At 39.7% G+C, this 21,015-nt stretch overlaps 3 protein-coding genes and 2 pseudogenes across 3 annotated transcripts in view; 3 read left to right on the top strand and 2 right to left on the bottom strand.

Moving 5' to 3' along the window:
- LOC146482488 (mitochondrial inner membrane protease subunit 1-like) overlaps positions 1–21,015 on the bottom strand; it is a 348,467-nt gene that overhangs the window by 144,842 nt on the left and 182,610 nt on the right. The gene's annotated exons all lie outside the window — the stretch shown is intronic.
- On the top strand, positions 2,803–5,371 carry LOC146482513 (uncharacterized; annotated as a pseudogene).
- Positions 5,625–6,514, bottom strand: LOC146482512 (uncharacterized). Its single transcript, XM_085106953.1, has 2 exons — positions 6,384–6,514; positions 5,625–6,128 (listed from the first exon to the last, which is right to left on the bottom strand). The coding sequence occupies exons 1-2, from the start codon at positions 6,495–6,497 to the stop codon at positions 5,628–5,630; spliced, it is 615 nt and encodes a 204-aa protein (XP_084963079.1). The 5' UTR covers positions 6,498–6,514; the 3' UTR covers positions 5,625–5,627.
- Positions 6,818–9,355, top strand: LOC146482511 (uncharacterized). Its single transcript, XM_085106952.1, has 2 exons — positions 6,818–7,178; positions 8,670–9,355. Exons 1-2 carry the CDS (start codon positions 6,974–6,976, stop codon positions 9,260–9,262), a joined length of 798 nt encoding a protein of 265 aa, XP_084963078.1. The 5' UTR covers positions 6,818–6,973; the 3' UTR covers positions 9,263–9,355.
- Positions 14,310–16,146, top strand: LOC146482510 (uncharacterized; annotated as a pseudogene).

Below are 21,015 nucleotides of genomic sequence, written 5' to 3'. Positions count from 1 at the left end.
TGAATTTATAGAGGCAATGTATGGGAATATCGAAAATCCTCGTCTTATCGTACTAGATTGCGATAGATATTCTCATTTAACATCAAAATAAACGTGTTTTTACCTTAAATGTTGTGTGTTGTCGTTCCTGAGGTTGAAGACGGCGATTTTAGCCATTTGAAGGGTTCGGCGTTGAACGTTCACTCGAGCGTAATAGAAGAGAGAGAAGGGAGGAAAGCTCTCAGTCGGACCGCTCCAGCGCCGAGCCGAAAATCACGAACAAATCATCATCGCACGGGTTCCAAACCACGCACCAGGGAAGTTGAAAGTCTTAGCTTTCATCTCGTACCATTTGATTTGAAATCCGTCCAAAACTTTTACAGGAAGACCGAAAATGAAACCGAAAAATTCAGCAATCCAAGCTCGATGGATGCGTAGCTGGACTTTCGTGTGCCGACTGAAAACTGTCACGCTGTTTGCCCCTCGCTGATTGGATGATTTCAAACAATGCCCTTTCGAAAATCCGTCCCGTGCGATGGAGGCAGGAGCAAATCAACAGCAGCGAACTTGCTAGCAGCCTGGGGTTAGGCGAATTGCGCGTGACGGGCGCCCGGAAAGGCGCCAATCTTTTTGTTCGTGTCAGCCAATGAAAAAGACGACTCTTGTTTCGACGCGAAAGGTCAGTATTCGCGGCAAGGATCAGGAAAGGTCAGACAAGGATATTCACGGCAAGATCACATAAAGATAAGGGTTTGAGTTTATTGTCAAAAATGATGTGCAGGATCAGTTAGATACATTTACATGGAAAGGTAATGTGTGACTTTTTTTACGCGAATTTACGACTTTCATATACGATATGGTGCAGTGTGATGAGACCGGCGTCTTTGCTTTTCAGATTTCCTTTGACATCCGATCAATATCGGATTCTAAACGCGGCCATTGGAGGTCATAACCTTCTGATAACCGGACAAGGAGGAACAGGAAAATCCACCTTGGTTCGGGCAATCTACAACAGTCTACAAAATAATGGCAATAAGGTGGAAGTTATCTCAAAAGTGGAATTGCAACGACCGTTTACGACAATACGGAAATCCGCCCGTCGACTGCCCATGCATTTTATGGCCTTCGTACAGCTGATCTTCCATGCAATTTAGTAGTCGATCGCGCTGTGGCAAACAATTTAGCCGCTGAACGTGTAAAAGCAGTTGACGTTGTGATATGGGACGAAATCAGCATGTCCAGCCGAAGAGTTTTTGAGCTTGCTAATAAAATTCATCTCGAGTTAGCATCAAAGTGTGATAATCCACTATTGTTCGGAGGTATTCAGGTGATTGTTGTCGGCGATTTTCTGCAGCTTCGCCCCGTGGCAAATTATTTCGACCTTGGGAAATTCGCTTTCACGTCTCCGCTCTTCATCAGAGCAATTTCACATCGAGTTGAATTGACCACCATCATGCGGCAGAACGAAGAGGATAAGGTTTTCGTGGCTTGCCTGAAGGAAATTCGGGTGGGGAATCGTGGACCAGAATCAATGGCATTTCTAAAGAAAATGTCCAGAGATTTGCCTGAGGAAATCAATCGTTCTGTTTAAAAGTCTTCCTGTTCAAATGTTTAACCTCGGTATCCTTTTTTCTTTGCCCGGGGATTTAACCAGATTTGATGCTGTTGATGAGGGTGATGTTGTGGGAATACAGTGTCCTGCCGATCAAGTGCTGCTGCTGAAGCCTGGATGTTTAGTGATGCTTTTATGGAACAAGTCGGATACTTTAAGAAATGGTTCACGAGGAAAGTTTGTCGGTGTAAAGGGTGATGGAGTTCTTGTTCATTTTGATGGTGAGGGGCATGTGTTGTTGAGGAAAGAAACTTGGACAAAGACTTTAAGAACTGGAGAAGTGATCTGAAGTCGAAGTCAATTCCCACTTACCCTGATGTGGGCAATCACATGTCACAAATCACAGGGACTGACATTTGATTCAGCAATTGTCCACTGTAATAAAGAATTTGTGTCTGGATTACTGTATGTGGCGTTGAGTAGAGTCTGTTCAAGTACATGTCTGAAGGTGGTTAACTTCAACAAAAACCAACTTCGTCCCCCACCTGCAGAGTGCATAAATGTTTGTGCACACAGTAAAGACATGGAACATGATCTGACATGCTGTCGCAATAGTGTTCTTGGGAACTTGGGAAGATTTAGTATTGGAAGACAGCTTTGAACTTCCAAACGAAGAAGATGAGGGCCACGATGTCCTTGAAGATGTCTCAAACACAGACAATTTGGTACAATCGTATTTTGATCGAGGAGAAGCAGATGAAATCGCCATTGACCTGCAGACTGTTCACGTGCTACTGACTGATGAGGTGACTGACAATTTTTGTAAGTGCCCTCCACCAACTTTCAGCATGGTGGCTGTCCTTGACAAGCTATTTGTACATGAACCACTGAGTGAGTTTGCCATCAGTAAGAACAAACTGATAGAGGAGATTGCAAAATATGACACTGTCAAATTGGAAACAATGGGGAAATACTTTGGAGCCAAGCATGCAAGATTATACTGGAGAACACATTGGAAAATGTGAATGAAGTTCCGTTATCAACCACTCAATGGAGCAATGATACTCGGGAACTGTACATGTTGATTACACGGTCACCCTCTTACATCAGTGTTCTTGAAATGTTTTTTGAGGCTAAACCAATTAACATGTTGCAGTCAACAGTTGGGGCTTCTCTCATGATAGGTGTCTATAAAGGAAGTCACAAAGTGCGTTGCAGAAAAAGTTGCAAAGGCCACAGCAAGAGAGCCACTGAATTTCAGTGTGAGGAGCATGTCAGCGGAGGGCCTTGCCAAGGTACGGCACATTGGAGCATGGGCAGTGAGAAAAGTCGTTAACCATCATCAGCAGTATGTCAGGCTGAACATGGTGTCAACTAATGCTGCAACCCGTGATGAAGCATTCAGACGACATACTACTGCTTCCCTATTGGAGGAAAACATCATTGCCAATTTTGAAACCCTCTCACTCACCACCAAGTATCCAGAGACCTTGAAGGTAACTGAAGATCTGCAATTTCGAAACAGGGGCCTGACCCATATCGAGGATCAACCGCATGAATTCTTTATTGAAGTTGAAGTTTTACGTGTCAGCTGTTTAAATGACTACAAGCTTGCCTTGTTTGGTGAAGATTTGATTCATGTGATGGGATCAACTATAAAGAGTGACCCACAGTTACAACAAAAGTGGTTTGAATGTTTTCCCCAAGAGGATATCCAAGCTAAGAAGGTATGTTTTAATGTAAGCTACAGCTGTACCATGTTAGTTTTGGAACAAGACTGATAATGTTTTTTGTTATTGGTTTTATAATGTTATTGTCCGGAATATTACTGACCTTTGGGATTTAACGTGCATTTTGATCCTGGATTGATGTTGGTTATAACCCTTTAACCCCAAAGAGTGCCAATTGGCACATGATGTCATACCTCAGTCAATATTATTTTGATGGATTTCCTTGAATTTTTGATAGCAAGATGGTTACTTTTTTTCACTAGAACTTGTTGGTCTAACGACAAATATCTTATTGATCGACATGTTGAGAACTGCAAAATACGGTATAGTTCAGGGGTATACCTACAGTAAAAACCCGCATATAAGAACCTAGAATTTTCGAGGTCAGGCTGAACAGGTTATTATATTTTGGGGTAGTTTTTCACAATTCAGGCTGATTAGGTTCTTAATAGTTTCTTATTTTTCAGATGTTGTCGTACTGTAACCCATGGCAGAAATCATCTATAAATTGTCTATATTGCACTGTAGCTTTATGGAAAACATATTTCTAGTGAAAACCAAACAAATGTAAATAAAAAATTGATATACACAATAACTTTTTGTCACACAATTAAAATCCAGAATTTTGACCATCAAAATTGGATTGATTGTTTTTGTATAAGACCCTATTTATTTTTTTTTTTGGCCAGGCTGAACAGGTTCTTATATTTTTGGGTATTTAAATGCCAAATTTCAGCTTGTTGGTTCTTATATCACTAGGTTGTTATATGGGTTTTTTTACTGTAACATAAACAAGGATTGGGACATTTTAAACATAATTTGTTACGTTTTAAAGGCCCACATTCACCCAAGATGTATTGCGCGCTGAGGAACAGTTTTCATATATGAAACCCCCCCCGTTTTATTTGAGCGGGAGTCGAGTGAGAAAGCAGTAAGCGATCACGAATATTCTTTCCCTCCAGCACCAGTCGTCGACGAAACCCGCATGAACCGCTTGAGTTTGGACAGCCAATAAGATCAAGCGTTTGGACAATACAGCATTTCAAAACAAAAGCAAACGACCGCAATGGCTCTTGGGTGAAGGTGGGCCTTTAAACCCATTTATCTCAAAGCCATAACTTTTCCCTTTTATGATTATATCAGTTATGAACTATCCCCATCAGTAGCTTTCAAATGGTATATCATACATGGGTAACCTTGTACATAAAGGTTGTTGTACAGCATCTCCTTTAGTAAGTTCTTATTCATTTTTGTTTCTCATCAGGAACTAATCAAACAAGCATTTGATGATGTAGTTGACAGATATGTGATGGTGGGAGCTGGACAATACCTCCGTGACTTCAGGAGAGCACATAGGTAACTTTCAAATGTACAAGTTACAAATAATACCAGTTGTCAAAAAAAGAAACTCACCAACAGATTTAACAAATATTTATGACCAAGTTTTATTACCTCAATAGTGACATGGTGAAGACTGTATTTACACATACTTAATAAAATACCTCCTGTACAATTTCTAAAAGGAAAAATGATAACTCTACCAAGTTATTTCCTAAAGTACCTTGGATTGCTTGAGTGCCCTAATGAATGCACAAATGAAAGACTTGACATGTCTCTTTTATTCCTTTATTTATTCCTCTATGTATATTTTTAAAATCACATTAAATGTGTCAGTATTATTATTATTTCATTTTCGATTTAAAATTTTTTTCCTTCTGAAAAAAGACAAGGGCGGGTAATTTCATTGTGAGGAAATGCTGATATTTAATTCTTTTTTTAACCATCAAGATTAAAGGAGTCTGCAGAGCGCAGAAAGGTGGTTTTGCAGAGAAAGAAGGCTTTGGAGGAGAAGAAGGCTGCAGTTCCTTACAGTGATATTGTTGGAGACAAATCACTAGCTGAAGTGACCAGCCATGTGAGACTCAAACAGTACATTGAGCAATTTGGAGAGAAGGCTTTAAGCAAGGTGTACACCAAAATTCAGCTTCACTCTCTCTGCCGTGCTTATGGAATTCAAGTGAACAAAGGCCAAGTTGGTCCAAGGTTTAGTTCCTGTTGTCAAGTCCAGTAGCAGTATGCCTTATCCTTACTATACCAGTGTCCTATAATGCAGTGTTAATTTGAATGAAGACAACCAAAGGATAACTTTGCGAATTTCTAGAAGTGAATGAAATGAAGATGAGGCTGTCATGCTCATGTATTGAAGCTATTACATTGTTTCTGAAACATTTGTCTGCGGCATTTAACATGTCAAATTAATAATCAATAAGAGTTTATTTCACTAGTTGATTTATCATACTCACAATTTTTTGTTTTTGTACATAGTCTTTTCTATAACCTTGAAAATTTAGTTACATTTGTATCAGTCAATAGGAGTTTCTTTTCTTGCCAGCTGCACCAGCATTACTCTTCCTGCTTATTGTGGTCTGCCCGTAACGAATAGAGTTTTGGGTCGATTCTTGAAGACGATAAGTTGGGTGATTATTTTGTCCATTGCATGCTCTCACTTGGCAAAAATGATTCTCAACGCAGTCCTGGTTAATTATGGCAGGTTTGATCACAGCTTGTGGAAATTTCTTTAATTTCACAGCAATGATTGATAGAAATCCCAGAATCATGGATTGTAAATCAAACCACAGTTTATTCGTGAGAAATTTCTTTGATGCCTCACTGCCTGCTTCAGCTTTCCATTGATTTAAAAAAGACAGAAAATCTTGCAATGCCTTTAGTCGATAATCATCTAAGCTTTCAATTGTCTCCCTGTCATTAAAGAGTTGCACTAATTGTGATGTGTGGCCTAGGAGCTTTAATGTGGCATCAAGACAGCTTCCATCTTGACCTTTGCTGTTTAGGTGACCTTGGTATGCCTACAAAAAAATTGTTTATTTGCTCATAAATGTGTGAAAATCAGGGTTGTAGTTCAATATCCTTAGCAGTCCTAGAACTGAGCTAGAAAATGTGAACTGAGGGTGGTTACTGGCAGGTGAAGTGGATGACAAATTCAATTCACTAAAAAAGACCAGGGTCAGGTTAAACGTGAAAAAATTATATGACTAAAGGATTATTTGTATTTTTGTTAAGGGGGTAATTTAAAGACCAAGCATTTTAGCCAGGACAAGTACCTTCATAAGGGCCAGCATATTTCTGTCCAAGACATCTTCCGCCAGGTGGTTACGCATTTTGGATGCTGGATCGAGCTGGAAATGTTCTACTGTCAGCTTGTGATGGAAGGACATGGAGAATTCTCCCTGATCATAATCATATGCATTTCTGAACTGATCCCAGGTGATTGCCTTGCCATTGTATGTGAGACGCCTGGTGCCTGAACCATCTGTTGAGCTCTTTAAAATGTTGTTTCTGATCTTTTTGAAATTGTGCTGTGAGAGTTATAGCATTTTATTAGGCTCTTCAATGTTACATTCATACTGACAGATAATTATTTTCTTTGTGTTATTGAAAAGAAATATTCCCAGAGGGGAGGGAAGGGATTCCTGTATAAAGTTTTCAAGGGCAAAAATGTTTCAGTTTTGGTCGTGTAAATCAAACCTACAACTCGCTTACGACTGTCGTGTACGTCACGAAAAATGTCGTAGGATTTTAAAACATGTTTTAAAATCGTACGACAGTCGTAGCCGAAAACAATAGAAAATGACGTATTTTGTGACAAATTTCTACTGAGTAGGGGAGGAAGGTGAAGTGTTGTTGCGTCACAATGGCGGACGAAGTTGTTGTTGTTGTTGGCAAGTCACGGTCAATTACAAAAGCGAGGACAACTTTTTCGGAAGAGGAGACAGAGAATTTGATATCGCTATGGAGTGAAGAGGAAGTACTTTTCAACAGTCGGCACAAGGACTATTTTAAAAAAGATGTGAGACAAAATGCGGTTAACGGCATTTTGTTACGCCTGAACAAACAAGGTAAGCCCATTAAAAGCTAATGCTTGAAACAAAGTGCGGATGGTTTGTCGCTGAATTTCTATTATCCTCGCAAGCACTAGCCAAGCCGAAAACAAAGGCATAACACTAGTTAGTTTTTCTTTAATTTGTAAGCCGAAATACGGTACATGCCGGCCTACTGCAAAGCAAGAACATGGAAGTGCCGTCAGTAAAGCATCGGTTGTTTGAGTGCGGATAAAAAGTTGCCCGCAAAAAGTGTCGCGACAAAATATTATTTATCCTTTATTATTGTCACGGACAATTCCTCTTTTGTCTGCTGGTGGGAAAAAAAAAAGCTTTAACATTAAATTATCACGTAACAGTGGCTTTAAGCCTGTCAAACTTTAGAAATTTATAAATTAACTGCAGCGACTGCAAGTAAACAATGAATTTGGTCGTGTTGATTTTATCATTTTATTGCGACAGAATTATCGGTAAAGCATACTCCTTAGCTTTTTTTTATATATAGACAAGCAAACGAATTTTCACTACGAAAGCTTGGATATTATCACGAGATTTTGAAGGAAGCTCCAAAAATTAAGTGACTAAAATTATAAAATTACGCAAAGTCGCGAAATTAATTAAAATTAGCGTCACGAAATATCAGGTAACTCATAATCGAAGTTTAAAACGTGTCGCGAAAATTTCACACATTATATTAAGGGTTTTTCAAAGGGTTTCCAAAGGGTTTCTTTCAAACCAAAAAAATCGATCAGTGGTGTTCAATGCACTGTCATAGTTGATTCCATAAATGAATGTTCTTTTTGGATAAGCGTTATACTGCCATTTTACCATATCATTGTCTTGTACTGGTTTATACAATAATGTGATTGTATATTTGTTGCCAAACAGAATTGAACTCAATACATGCAGACTAATCAGTGTTGTAAACAAAACATTTCCCCACAACTGTAGGCCCATTTATCCAGTAGTTGATAAAATTAATAAAAATAATTTTGTATCACCATGTTTCTAGTAACGGTGAGTAAATTCCTTCTTTTATGAATAAAATCACACTGGGAACTCTTCACTAAGTTTTTATGTGGTCCTTTTTCTCCCAAACTGCCTTTTCCTTCGCATAATTGGACTTGTTCTCATGTACTTGACAATGCTGCATATTTATTTTTTTGTCTGCAGGCTTCAGACAGTTCAAAGAATTTCAAAACAAAAGCAAAATCAAATACTTGTGCAGTTTAATGTCTGTGACCCCCTTCAAGTGAAATTCCATATTTATTTATTTTGTCTTATAAAAGAATGCCAGACACTAGCGTTAATCTTATGTATCCTTATGTATCCTGCTGCAGATATGGGGGGGGGGGAGGGGGGTCATAAAACAGTTAACAGAGACAATTTATAAAATTCCACCAGTCCCCCTAGGCCTACACATAAAGAAAAAATAATGGTCTGTTTCTAACTCTCTGGGATGTGTCACTACCTTATAATCATATATCAATGTGGCCTGCATTTTCTTAGATCTTACAAGTGAGGAGCTCCAAAAGAAAATGTCTGCCCTACGCACCTATTATGGGAAGGAAATTGGGAAAGAAAGGGGCAGCAAGACAAGTGGAAAAGGGACCAAAGACGTATATGTATCAAAATGGCCCTTTTTTGCCTCCCTCCACTTTTTGAGGGACAATATCACCCCTAGGAAAACATCAAGCAATCTCGACACTGACGAGGAGAAAGAAAATGAAGCAGTGGACCAGGATCAGTCGTCCCGGCAAGGAACCCAACAAGTTCCTGATGACAGTGCTGTTCAAGGGAGTGTTTTCCCTGCTGACAACCCTCCCTCAATGAAAAACAAGGGAAAGAGACAATTAGCATTGGAGGATGAGCTTCTTACCACGTGTCTGCAGGAGATGAAGCGCCCAAAAGAGGATGTCAGTGATGCTGACATTGTCTTTGGGCAATATGTTGCCAAGCAACTGAAAAAAATACCAGAAGGGTATGGTAAAGAGATGCTTAAAATTGAAATTCAACAAAGTATTTTAAAAGTAATGTTGCCTGCAGCACAGCCTCTTTCCAGCCTTGTCACCATTGCTTTTGATGACTTCAATGACAAGTAATTAATTTTATTGTCTTCATTGTTACTCATTTTTTGCTCTTAAATATAATTAGCATTTAAGAATTAAATTATTTTATTAACAATAAAAACCGATGTTTCGGTGTCTTCATTGTCAAGGAGAAATAAAAAATTACAGAGTCTGCGGCAAGGTGTAACAAGAAATTAGCATTATTGTCACATGTGCCGCAGACTCTATAATTTTTTATTTCTCCTTGACAATGGCGTCATGAAGACACCGAAACATCGGTTTTTATCGTTAATTTTTGCATGTCTCTGCATTAACAAATCTTTATTGATAAGAATTATTTTATTAAGACAAAATTCACAATTTCTGTAATTATTCTTGCAATTAATGTAAGTGAAAGCCATTATGAGCACTTTCATGAACTGCAGCTGAGTATATTTTATGAAAACACGGTACTTTTTAATTGTCATTATAACCTTAACATAATAAATATTGTAATATAACTTTATACTTGAGAGGAATTAATTATATTCATAAAAGTAAAAAAAAAAACATTTTGATCAGAGAACACAAATAAAAACATCGAATTATTTATTAAACTGTAAATATTGGTCGGATGCATGTACATATTGTTACTTTATAATTGGAGACAGTGACATTCCTAATTGTTATTATGGCATATTGGAAGTGTCTGTTACACTTTAGTTTACAGCAACAAAATTTGAAGTTCCATAAAATTAATTTAATCTTTCTCATGCAACTGAGTCACAGTTCAATTACAAAAAATGGGGTTAAAATTACACCTCTTCGATTCATTGCACTTCTCATGCTACTAACTATCTATAACAGAATAGATAGTGAGTAGCGTAGCCAATAAGAGAGCAGCATTGGTGATAGAACACAAGTAGATTTATACTAATGGAACATAGAGGTCATGTAATATTCCTCCAAATTTATCACAATTATAAGAGCAGTTTTTCCCAAAGCCAAGGTGTTGTAATCAGGTATTTAAACTGATTTAAATTGTATTTCATGAAACTTAAGCAAATGGAATTTTATATATAAAAGATAATGTAAAATTATTATTTTGTTTACTGTACAAAGAGCAGGTTAATCAAGTTAAGGTCCTATCATTATTCAGGTTTAAGTTTCAATTTCCTTGTGATTTTTTCACAAAATATTGGGGCATTAATTCTTTTTTAACCAATTAATTACATTTAAAACAGAGTATATTAAAGCAAAACCAAATCATGGGGAATATACCTTCAACACTGATAATAAAGTGATGATTACAACCACTTTTAATTATTGCTTTAAATGTTGAAACACCTAAAAAGTGAGATATCGAACAATACTTTATGAAAACAAAACAAGAGTACCCCGTAATACAGGTTATTGGCATTTATTAGACAATACACAAGATAATTGACTTATGTGAGGTTAAATTTGATACCTTGTAATGTTGAATTATGTACATACACTTTGTATCTTCACATGTTATGTATATACTGAATTGACAAAAAGTAATTATTTACAAAACAATATCAATTACCATGCACAAGTAAACTTCACCTGCTTTTGGTTAATTGACATCTAGTATATCAATTATACTGTTTGCTTGCTGTTTTATGGCCGCATAATAAATAATTATTATGGTATTAAATAATGTTGATATACTATAACAATTATCATCATATCATGACATTTGAATTGAAACTTACTGAGCGTCAGGAGTCTAGAGTAACACTTTCCATTGCCATGGGATTTGCCCCGGCCCATTTAAATAGAGACACAGGTGATCTCTTATTTCTTCTGCCCTTTGGGGTTGCCTCCCTTTTCTTGAATTTGGAATACTACTCAACTGGCCCCCGGAAACTTCTCGCCTCCATGATCCCTCATTCACATTTCCATTACAATCTTCTTGGTCAACTGAATCCATGGGGATGTATCTTGCTTGGGCCTTTGACCTTAAGTAATTGTGAAGAGCAGTTGTTGTCAGAACAATTTGAACTGTACTTTCGGGTTTCACACACAAAGTAGTAGAAAATACCCTGAATATACTTTGATATATTCCAAAAACATTCTCACTGACCCGCCGCCCCCTTGAGAGCCTGTAATTAAAAACTCTCTTCTCTTCAGAAAGATTTCTTTGCGAATATGGTTTCATGATATTTGTCTCAAGAGGGAATGCATCATCGCCTGCAAAATAATAAGGAATGGGCACACTAAAATCAAATCCCTCAAAGGATTGATCCAATGACTTGGGTAATAAAGAAGGCTCAGGTAAACCCAAGGAACCCTGAACAAGTGATCTCCAAAATGTGGTATTTCTTAACACACCCCCATCACTGATTCGCCCTTGACATCCCACGTCAACAAAGGTGAATTTATAGTCGGCATCTACAACTGCCATCAAAACTATGCTATAAAACCCTTTGTTATTATAGAATTCAGAGCCGCTGTTCCGAGGATGCAGAATCTTGATATGCTTTCCATCTGCAGCACCAACACAATTTGGCAATTGCCAGCGGTCATGAAAAAGCTTTGCTATTGTGCACCATTCTTCGGCAGACCTGGGACATCTGAGAAAATCATCTTTCAACACTTGGTAAATGGCCTGGCATACTTCTGGTATCATAATGGATAAAGTGGAGGAGCTGATTCGAAATTGGTACTGTAGGCTGGCAAAAGATTCTCCAGTTGCCAAGAACCTCAATGTCACCGCAAATCTTTCACCTGGCGGAATTGGTTCCCTCATGTTTGTTGTTTTTTTCTCGATCAAAGGGGCGACTTTCTGAAGAAGCTCTAGAATTATTATTAGTAGAAGTGAGTTATTTTTAAAAGAGCATTGACTCCAGTATTGTATTACAGACTAAACAAGCGAGTTGTGAAAGAAGACAAAAGAAAAAATATATATTTGTTATTTTGTAATCTTGAACTTATAAAGGGTATACTCCGGATAAACTATTGTCACATGTAATTTAAAAAGCTAAATTAAATCCTTCAATCATATTCATTCATGATTTTGCCAAGCGCTGTTTCTTGATGGTTTGGCCATTTTATTAGCACGCTTTTCATTCTGTGCTTTGCAGCAAAGAGGAGGATGCGGACCACCGAGGAAACAAATTAAAATACCAAACTTTTCTACGTGAAACTTCATCTCAGTGTGCGCTCGATTTAGGTTTTTTTCATTACGGCATGTTCCTTTGCAAGAAAGCAGAGCTATACATGAGGGAGATAGGCTAAAGTTTGTCGAGTTCTTGCATTTTTGTTTACAAAATGCGCTAGATAAGATCATAAGTTGTTCCTTTCAAGGATTGACTTGATTTCTTCTTTTTATCCTAGGATTATTTTGTAACTAACTGAAGATCTTATTTCACCATGTAAAATCTTTTCAAATGCATCATGCATTTCACCCAAATCTACAAAGCCAACCAGCTTGTGTTTGCCATCTTTTTTCACCATTTCAATGTCCTCCTGAAATTTGTAATATCAAGACAAGATTAGTTATTTTTGCAATTAGTACAAAAATTTACACTATTTGTCATCACTTTTACACATTGATATCTTGGTGTCAGTATACAGTGCAAAAAGATATATTGTTCCTCCAATATAAAAATCTAGTTAGTTATCAGTGTTAGTTATCATGGTGTTCAGATCATTTTGCATTTTTGGTAAACTACCCACCTACCCCTCCCCTAAGCCAACATTAAGACTACCTTGTTCTCAATTAGGGCAAACTGTTGGTTGAGGGGAGGGTACTGTAGGCGGGCAGGTTCCACAAAATGTATAAAAATCAGCAGTAATAATAAATTACCAACCTGGACTTTCATTTCATCTAAAATGAAGCCACCCATGTAGGCATCTGGCTTTAAATTATTGGCTTTAGCTTCCTGGAGACACCATTTCAAAATATTTGAGTCCCATCCTGGACGTTGGGGGGTTTTGTTCTTGTAGTACCTTGAACAAAAATAAAATTATTATTCCAATGAATATTATACAATGAATTATTTCTTTGGAACTGTGATGAAGGTACATCAGTAAGATGAGTAAAAAACTTGTAGAGTTTGGTTTGGTATCCTGTTAGAGTGTAGTGTCAATGAATGTTTTATTTGGATACTGGATGAAACTCTACAACAATTATCTGATGGTGCGGTTACTCGGTAGATATAAGAATTTTCGCAGTGGATCAAGAGTATGTGGATTCATGCTGTACAACTCCACGCATAACCTTATAACCCTGTTGAAAAATGAGAGATTAAGTGAAATAGAATAGTAATTATAACAAGTCTTTCATCAAAAACAAATCCAGACATTGTCAAGGTTGTAACTGAGCCTCCCACTGATATCGGTATACAATTGATAGATAACACTCTTTCAATCACCTTTATGTATAAAGTGAACGTTAAAGGGTTATTCACATATCTTGAAACAAGCTTTTACCTCCTCTCTCTCTTTCATTTTTTTATATTATGTTTCAAAGCTATTTGTTTTGGGTTTGTTGTTACACTAAACCGACTAACTGGCAGTCTGTTGCTTGCAGTTCATACTCTCTTACCACATCAGATACAAGTTACTGGAAATTTAAAACAATTGTGTCAGAAAAAAAGACTATTTGTATTATTTGTAATTGTTTTACAATTTCCATAACAATATAAATGGACATGGGCCCAAGGAGTGCTAGCCTGCGCGTAGACGAAATTAAACTCTGGTGAAATCTTAATCAGAGTTTAGTTATCGTCTGCACGCAGACTAAAGGAGTGCTAGCCAGCACCGGTTTTACATTATTTTATATTCATATAATACCTACTTTGGATGCCAACGGTACCCACGACCAGAGGCAGTTGATGCAATTTCACTTCACAAACCTCAATAAGATATAATAGCGTATTCTCCCCGTTTTCCCGCCAATTCAAGCCATTTCAAAGTCAAATCGAGGCTATAGAGCCTCGCTTCCGTGTTCTCCCCTTTCATTCTCCAAAATGGCTTCGCGCTAGTTCGCTTCCCGCTGCTCGTCGGCTTCAAGAATTCGCTCGAATCCTTCGCAAATTTAGCCATCCTGCTTGGAAAAGCTAATATACAGATGGCAGATAACGAGGAGATTTCTACTGCGGTTTCAGATGAGGCAAACACCCCAGATAAGAGGGTTAATTCTACGCCTTCAACGGAACGGTCGAAAGGCTCTCAGTTACCTGCTTCACGGAGGCAAAGTCAGGAGTCCTCAAGCAGTTGTAGTAGTTCCAGTGAGTCTGGCTCTTCATCGAGTGAAGACAGTGACTCCAGCAAGTCGGATAGTAGACACACGGCTCACAAGAAACGTCAAAAACTAGCTGAGCGAGATACTAGTAACAACACCCTGCCGAAGCACGAGGGTGATGAATTACGTGCGTTTTGACACGGAAACCATAGCCTGTCACAAGCTTGACTTGACAAAGGGCATGGTGAAATACGTGAATGACAAATTCACTACTTATGTGAAAGACAAATCCATTCATGAGACAGTTCTGGATTCCAACCCAGTACCCAGTACCGATTGTCTCAAAACCCCAGCAGTCGATGATTATTTGGACGAGATATTTGAGTCTCTCGGGAAGTCATATGGTCGTGAAAGTGACAACAATCTATCCAAGGTTCAGTCCCGACTCACTAATGTCATGGGACCACTTGGGAAATTATGGCTTACTTTAGAAACATTTGGCACTGGGGAATCCAGTGAAGATCTCGATTTATTTGACTGCCTTAGGCTGGTGAAACAGTCTGTCTCTCTTCTGGGACAGGCAAAAGTAAGCCTTTCTTATACACGTAGGCTGGCAGTCCTCTTTCGCCACACAGGGGACATGAAGAAAGCCAAAAAACTTCTTACTAAACACGGGACTTCATTAACCAAGTCTCATAAGACTTTGTTTGGGAAAAAGTTCTACAAGGCTCTCCGTACAGCAACAAAGATTAGGAAATCTACAAAGGAGATTTCACACCATATTACTGGTTCCACTGCCCGGTCGTCCCCTCAGGTCTCCCGAGGCAAAAGGTATTCTAGGCAAGATTCCAGAAGCTCACAGCCCTTTCGTCGTGGGCCCTCATTTCAGAGCAGAGGTGGGGGCAAGTCTGTCTCCTTCCGAGGAAAGAGCTCTAACTACAAAGGATATCCAAAAGGCAAGTCAGTTAAATTCAGGGCCAAAAAGAGAGCACCTGAATCAAAAAGACAAGCCCCAGATTGCAAAAGAAATTCTGGAGACGTCATTACAGATAGTCCCAACAGACATCCAACCAGCTCTAAGAAAACTAGGGTTGGACACATCAGTTCTAAGCAGGTCTCTGCCATTGGCAGGGAGACTCCAGTTTTTTCAAACCAATTGGAGATTACTGACACAAGATCGGTACATTTTACAAATAGTCACTGGTGTGGTGATTCCCTTTCAACAAACTCCACTCCAGACAAGTATGCCCCCTCATATATCTCACAATCAGTCAGAGAAAGAAAACATAGAGCAGGAAATTGCAGCAATGTTGCAAAAAGGGGCGATTCAGGTGGTCTCTCCAATGAAAGGGGAGTTTATCAGCCGAATATTTCTGGTTCCGAAGAAAGACGGGGGAGGCAGACCAGTGATCAACCTCAAGAGGTTGAATTCCCACATAGTGCATCAACACTTCAAAATGGAGGGATTGCACCTCCTCAAACATATAATTCAGGAAAAGGATTTCATGATCAAGATAGATCTCAAAGATGCTTACTTTTGTGTACCCATGAGCCAGCAGCATCAGTTTTTCCTGAGGTTCATTTGGGGGGGCACACGGTATCAGTTCACTTGCCTCCCTTTTGGTCTAGCTCCTGCCCCTCTTTACTTCACAAAGCTGTTGAAACCAGTGGTGGCCCTGTTACGCAGACTTGGCCTGAGGATGATTGTCTATCTAGACGATAGCATTGTGTTCAATCAGACTCGGAAGGGAATATTGCGCGACAGGGACTCAACCCTCTGGTTACTTCAGAATTTGGGTTTTGTAATCAACTGGAAGAAATCAGTGTTAGATCCTTCACATTGCATGGAGTACCTAGGCTTTGTGATAAATTCAATGGAAATGAACTTATCATTGCTAAAGGAAAAAATGAATCAACTCATCCAGTCTTGCAGAGACCTGATTTGGGAAAAAACTGCCTCCGTCAGAACCCTAGCCAAAATAATTGGGAAACTGACTTCGTCAATGCAGGCTGTTCTCCCTGCACCCTTGCATTACCGACACTTGCAAATGTTGCAAGTGAAAGGTTTGCTAGCAGGAAAGAGTTACGAGACAATGGTATCACTCAACCAGAATTGTCAGATTTTCCATAATTACTCCAGCCCCCGACCTGGTAATAACGACAGATGCATCACTGCAGGGCTGGGGAGCAGTCTGCCAAGGGGTTTGCACGAGGGGACTTTGGTCTCAGCAGGAATCAAACACCCTTCATATCAATGCATTGGAGCTGAAAGCAGCATTGTTTGCTGTGAGAGCTTTCACTGCCAAAGAAAGGCAGTTGCATGTCCAGCTGAGAATGGACAACAGGACAGCAGTGGCTTATGTATTGAAAATGGGGGGGGACACGATCCTCGGTATTGGTAGGGATAGCCCAGGAATTATGGGGTTATGCTCTGACCAAACAAATTACACTGACAGCAGAATATCTTCCTGGAAAATACAATCACGAGGCAGACTGGGAGTCCAGGCACTTCCGGGACTCGAGCAATCGGAAACTGAATCCCAGCATATTCCAGGCACTAGACCAACTCTAGGGGCCCCTAAAGATAGACCTGTTTGCCGACCGTCTCAATGCTCAACTGATGAACTATGTCAGTTGGTTTCCAGACCCATTTGCCCAGGCAACAGATGCCTTTCAGATTCCTTGGTCGAAACTGAAAGGTTACAGCTTTCCACCTTTCTCAATGATTTGCCATTGTCTGGCAAAGATCAGGAAAGACCAGGCAACAATAGTTATGATAACACCAACTTGGCATACACAAGCATGGTACCCAGTTCTACTAGAAATGTCTTGCAGACAGCCAGTTCTGCTCCCCCCTCTCGAGAACATCCTTACGTCTCCCAGTCAACAGCCACACCCCCTTGTTCTACAAGGAAGCTTACAACTAGCGGCTTGGATGGTTTCAGGCAAAACATCCTTGCAAAAGGAGTTTCAGAGCAAACTGCTGAGTTACTCAGCTCCCACTCCTGGCGCAAGGGAACTACGAGCGCTTACAATAGCGCCTGGTCACAGTGGTGTGGCTGGTGTCATCAGAGAGAAATTGATCCATTTTGCTCCACTGTAGCCTCTATAGCTGATTACCTCACAGAAATGTTTAATAAAGGCAGATGCTATCGTACAATTAATAAACACCGCTCAGCAATCTCAGCATTTCACAAGCCCATTGAAGGCTGTAAGGCTGGGCAACATCAGTTGGTTTGCAAAGTATTGAACGCATGTTTCAATGCCAGGCCACCACAACCAAGGTATGTGGTGATGTGGGATGTTGATAGGGTGCTAGATCATATTTGCACTCTAGGATGTGATGCCAACCTTTCGGACGAACAGTTGACCCTTAAGCTGAGTATTCTGCTTGCTCTTGCTTCAGCAGGCAGATCCTCTGACCTTCGGGCTCTTGATTTAGGATACATGACAGTGAAAGAGAGCTGCATAGTCTTTGAGCTTGGTCGGTTAACAAAATCCAGGAAGAAAGGTCAGTGTCCCCTTAAGTTGACATTCACTGCCTTTGACACTAACCCTGACTTATGTGCTGTCTCAACCATAAATTGTTCTTTAGAACGCACTAAAGGATGGCGCTCTGATTGCAATAAAAATCAGCTACTGTTGAGCTATATCAAACCATATAAGGAGGTAGTTCCTTGTACAATTGCTGGGTGGTTAGTACAAATGATGAAAGAATCAGGGGTTGACACCTCTGAGTTTCGAGCTCATTCAACCAGAGGTACTTCAACCTCTAAGGCCAAAGCTAAAGGGCTCTCATGTCAGGAGATGAACATGGCAAAGTGGAAGAAAGAGTCCACTTTCAGAAGACACTATTTAAGGGATATTGTCTCTGAGGGGACAGGACAGGATGCCTTCCAGGCCACGGTGCTCCAGGAAGGCTAGGTGCTTTGAACATACGCTGTTATATCTTATTGAGGTTTGTGAAGTGAAATTGGAAATTTCATCAGTGTGCGAAGCGCACGCATTGAAATTATAATTTCATGAGCAAACCAAAATAAGATATAATGGCGTCCCACCCTGTCCCACCCATTTATGTTCCCTATTAGGGATTTGAGACAAAATCTTATTTCGGTTTACTTCCTCCTTCCAGGTGCTAAGCACAACTAGGATGTGTAGTGACAGTCAAGACCCTTGAAAGAGGCCTAATGGAGACTTACAGTGACTTGATAATGTTGTAGTTTTTCTTATTCAAGCTGCATGTCATTCATTTTTTGATAGTTACGATATTCCACTCTTTGGGAATGTTTGAGCACACGTTTGTACTCCATTATTGTTGCGTTTATCACTTCATTGTTTATTATCAATGTAGCGCATTCGTTTTTCACGTGCAAAGCGGTTACTACATAACAATAAAGTTATTTTGTTTCCTATCCTACGTCTCAACTCATCTTCTTCCGCTCCCTTGCGCTCACCGATTTTGGAGAATGAAAGGGGAGAACACAGAAGCGAGGCTCTATAGCCTCGACTTGACTTTGAAATGGCTTGAATTGGCGGGAAAACGGGGAGAACACGCTATTATATCTTATTTCAGTTTGCTCGTGAAATTATAATTTCAATGCGTGCGCTTCGCGCACTGGTGAAATTTCCAATTTTTTGTTGCTGTTCCCAGAGTATCTTCAAATCATCCGGCACTTCTTTTCCGGGGATGTTGGACATCATCTGCACGAGATCTGCATGATCTTCAGACGCCATTTCGACCATTTCTGAATTAAGTCTTGCTATGACCTTTTCACGGTTAATTCTCTTTCTTTTCTCCGGTTACCTTGTCTAGAATTTCTGTTCTGGATAGATACCGATTATTGCATCTTGGATTTGGTGCACCAGACGACTCACGCCTACTTTTAATTCTCCCTAGCTGATGTTTCGCTTGAACGCAATTCACACAACTCTCTCCCTGTGCGTTATTTGTCAGGACAAGGCAATTGGATGAGAACACCCTCGCCTCACATACCTCAAGTTCCTCTCGAAGATCGCGCACTTCATGCTTGATATATAAATCTGGTGAGCTGGGGGTGTCAGCAGGTAAATCGAACTTGAAACCTCGGCAAAAGCTAGACTTTTCAACAAAATGTAAAACAAATTTTACTTTCTCTGCCAGCCTTCCTTTTTTCAACGAAGACTCAAAGTCTGGGAAATCGCATAGATTTATTGTATGTTCGTGGGACTTCAACCACACCTTAAGCTCCCTTTCCTCGGTTTATTGCAGGATCACTTCCGTTACCACCCTGTGGTCATCGTAGAGTACGTGTTCTACATGCAAGAAGCTTAGCGAGCGATCGCTGTTTGCAGCTGACTGCCAGCCCGCAAATGTGATTTTTGGCAATTCGTTCCATTTACATTGGTTTGATGTTGTTGCAGAACATTCCAACTTCCTCTTTAAATCTAGATATCCACGCTCTCGTACCCCTCCTTTGCATCTTCTACGTTGAAATATTACAACCTCTCTGCTGTTCGCCCAAAGTTCTTTTATGGCCTTAGTAATAAGGTGTACAGGGACATCATCAGCCGAAATATCCTCCTTTTCCATTTCGATAAAGTCGTAGATATCCTGACTATACGAGAAGGCTTCATTATCTACCTTGTAGTTTTGAATCAGCCTAGAATGAACCAATAGCAATAAATCAATTACAATCACCGATACAATTCAGTACAATTGTGCAATTCTGACTTTGGGATAAAGTGTAACTTACCAGACTTAAAGAGACACCAATATTTGGTCAAAATTCGTTCCAATTTTCCTCTTTTTGATAATGTTTCTCTCGTCGTTCGCTTTCAGCGTGGACAACATTCTCCTCGCATTCAAAGACTATAAACCGATCACCTGGGAATGGAATATTTGAATACGAAGCAATCTGTTGCCCTGTTCATTTATTGGCGGACGCAAACAATGATCGGAAATGTAAGTGGCTTCTGGTGACCGTCAAGACACACGACCCGAGTCTGGTGGGTAAACAGTTGAAGGGTCACTAAAATGCCTGTGGTTCCCCACCCTCGTTAGGTATTTTGAATAGGTGATTGTCTAACGTCGTTTAATCAGAAAGGGGCAATCAGCGGGACGGTTTGTGGCTGGCACGTATGAATTTTGCTACGCATTCCAGTCGCTTGAATACTATGGGATTTTGATTTTCTTCGAGGACTAGGTCCGGGCCGTTTGGATGGATTTTCGATTGGAAGGTACGAGAAAAATCGAAAATCTTTTGACCTTTATGCTGTGAAGTTTGAAATCGGAGCGATGCGTTTTTTGGGGGAAAAATCGCTCCGGCGCTGGAACCCTTTCAAACAAGGATTCCTCCCTCGTCTCTCTTCTATTACGCTCAAGTGAACGTTCAACGCCAAACCCTTCAAATGGCTAAAATCGCCGTCTTCAACCTCAGGAACGACAACACACAACATTTAAGGTAAAAATACGTTTATTTTGATGTTAAATGAGAATATCTATCGCAATCTAGTACGATAATACGAGGATTTTTGATATTCCCATACATTGCCTCTATAAATTCAAAATACAAACGGTCACATAGTTTGTGTGGGCTCCCTGTGGTATAACATT

The sequence above is a fragment of the Pavona decussata genome, unplaced genomic scaffold (genome assembly GCF_977016875.1).
Source record: "Pavona decussata unplaced genomic scaffold, jaPavDecu1.1 SCAFFOLD_45, whole genome shotgun sequence".
Classification (NCBI taxonomy): Eukaryota; Metazoa; Cnidaria; class Anthozoa; order Scleractinia; family Agariciidae; genus Pavona; species Pavona decussata.
This window is presented reverse-complemented; position numbering and strand designations above follow the sequence as displayed.

Bases quoted from the DNA above. Each gene is read 5' to 3' on its own strand.
- LOC146482512 (XM_085106953.1), bottom strand. From the start codon at position 6,497: ATGTCCTTCCATCACAAGCTGACAGTAGAACATTTCCAGCTCGATCCA. The intron at 6,129-6,383 runs GTACTTGTCCTG...ATTTTTTTGTAG, and splicing joins ATATGCTGGCCCTTATGAAG to GCATACCAAGGTCACCTAAA.
- LOC146482511 (XM_085106952.1), top strand. From the start codon at position 6,974: ATGGCGGACGAAGTTGTTGTTGTTGTTGGCAAGTCACGGTCAATTACA. The intron at 7,179-8,669 runs GTAAGCCCATTA...GCATTTTCTTAG, and splicing joins GTTACGCCTGAACAAACAAG to ATCTTACAAGTGAGGAGCTC.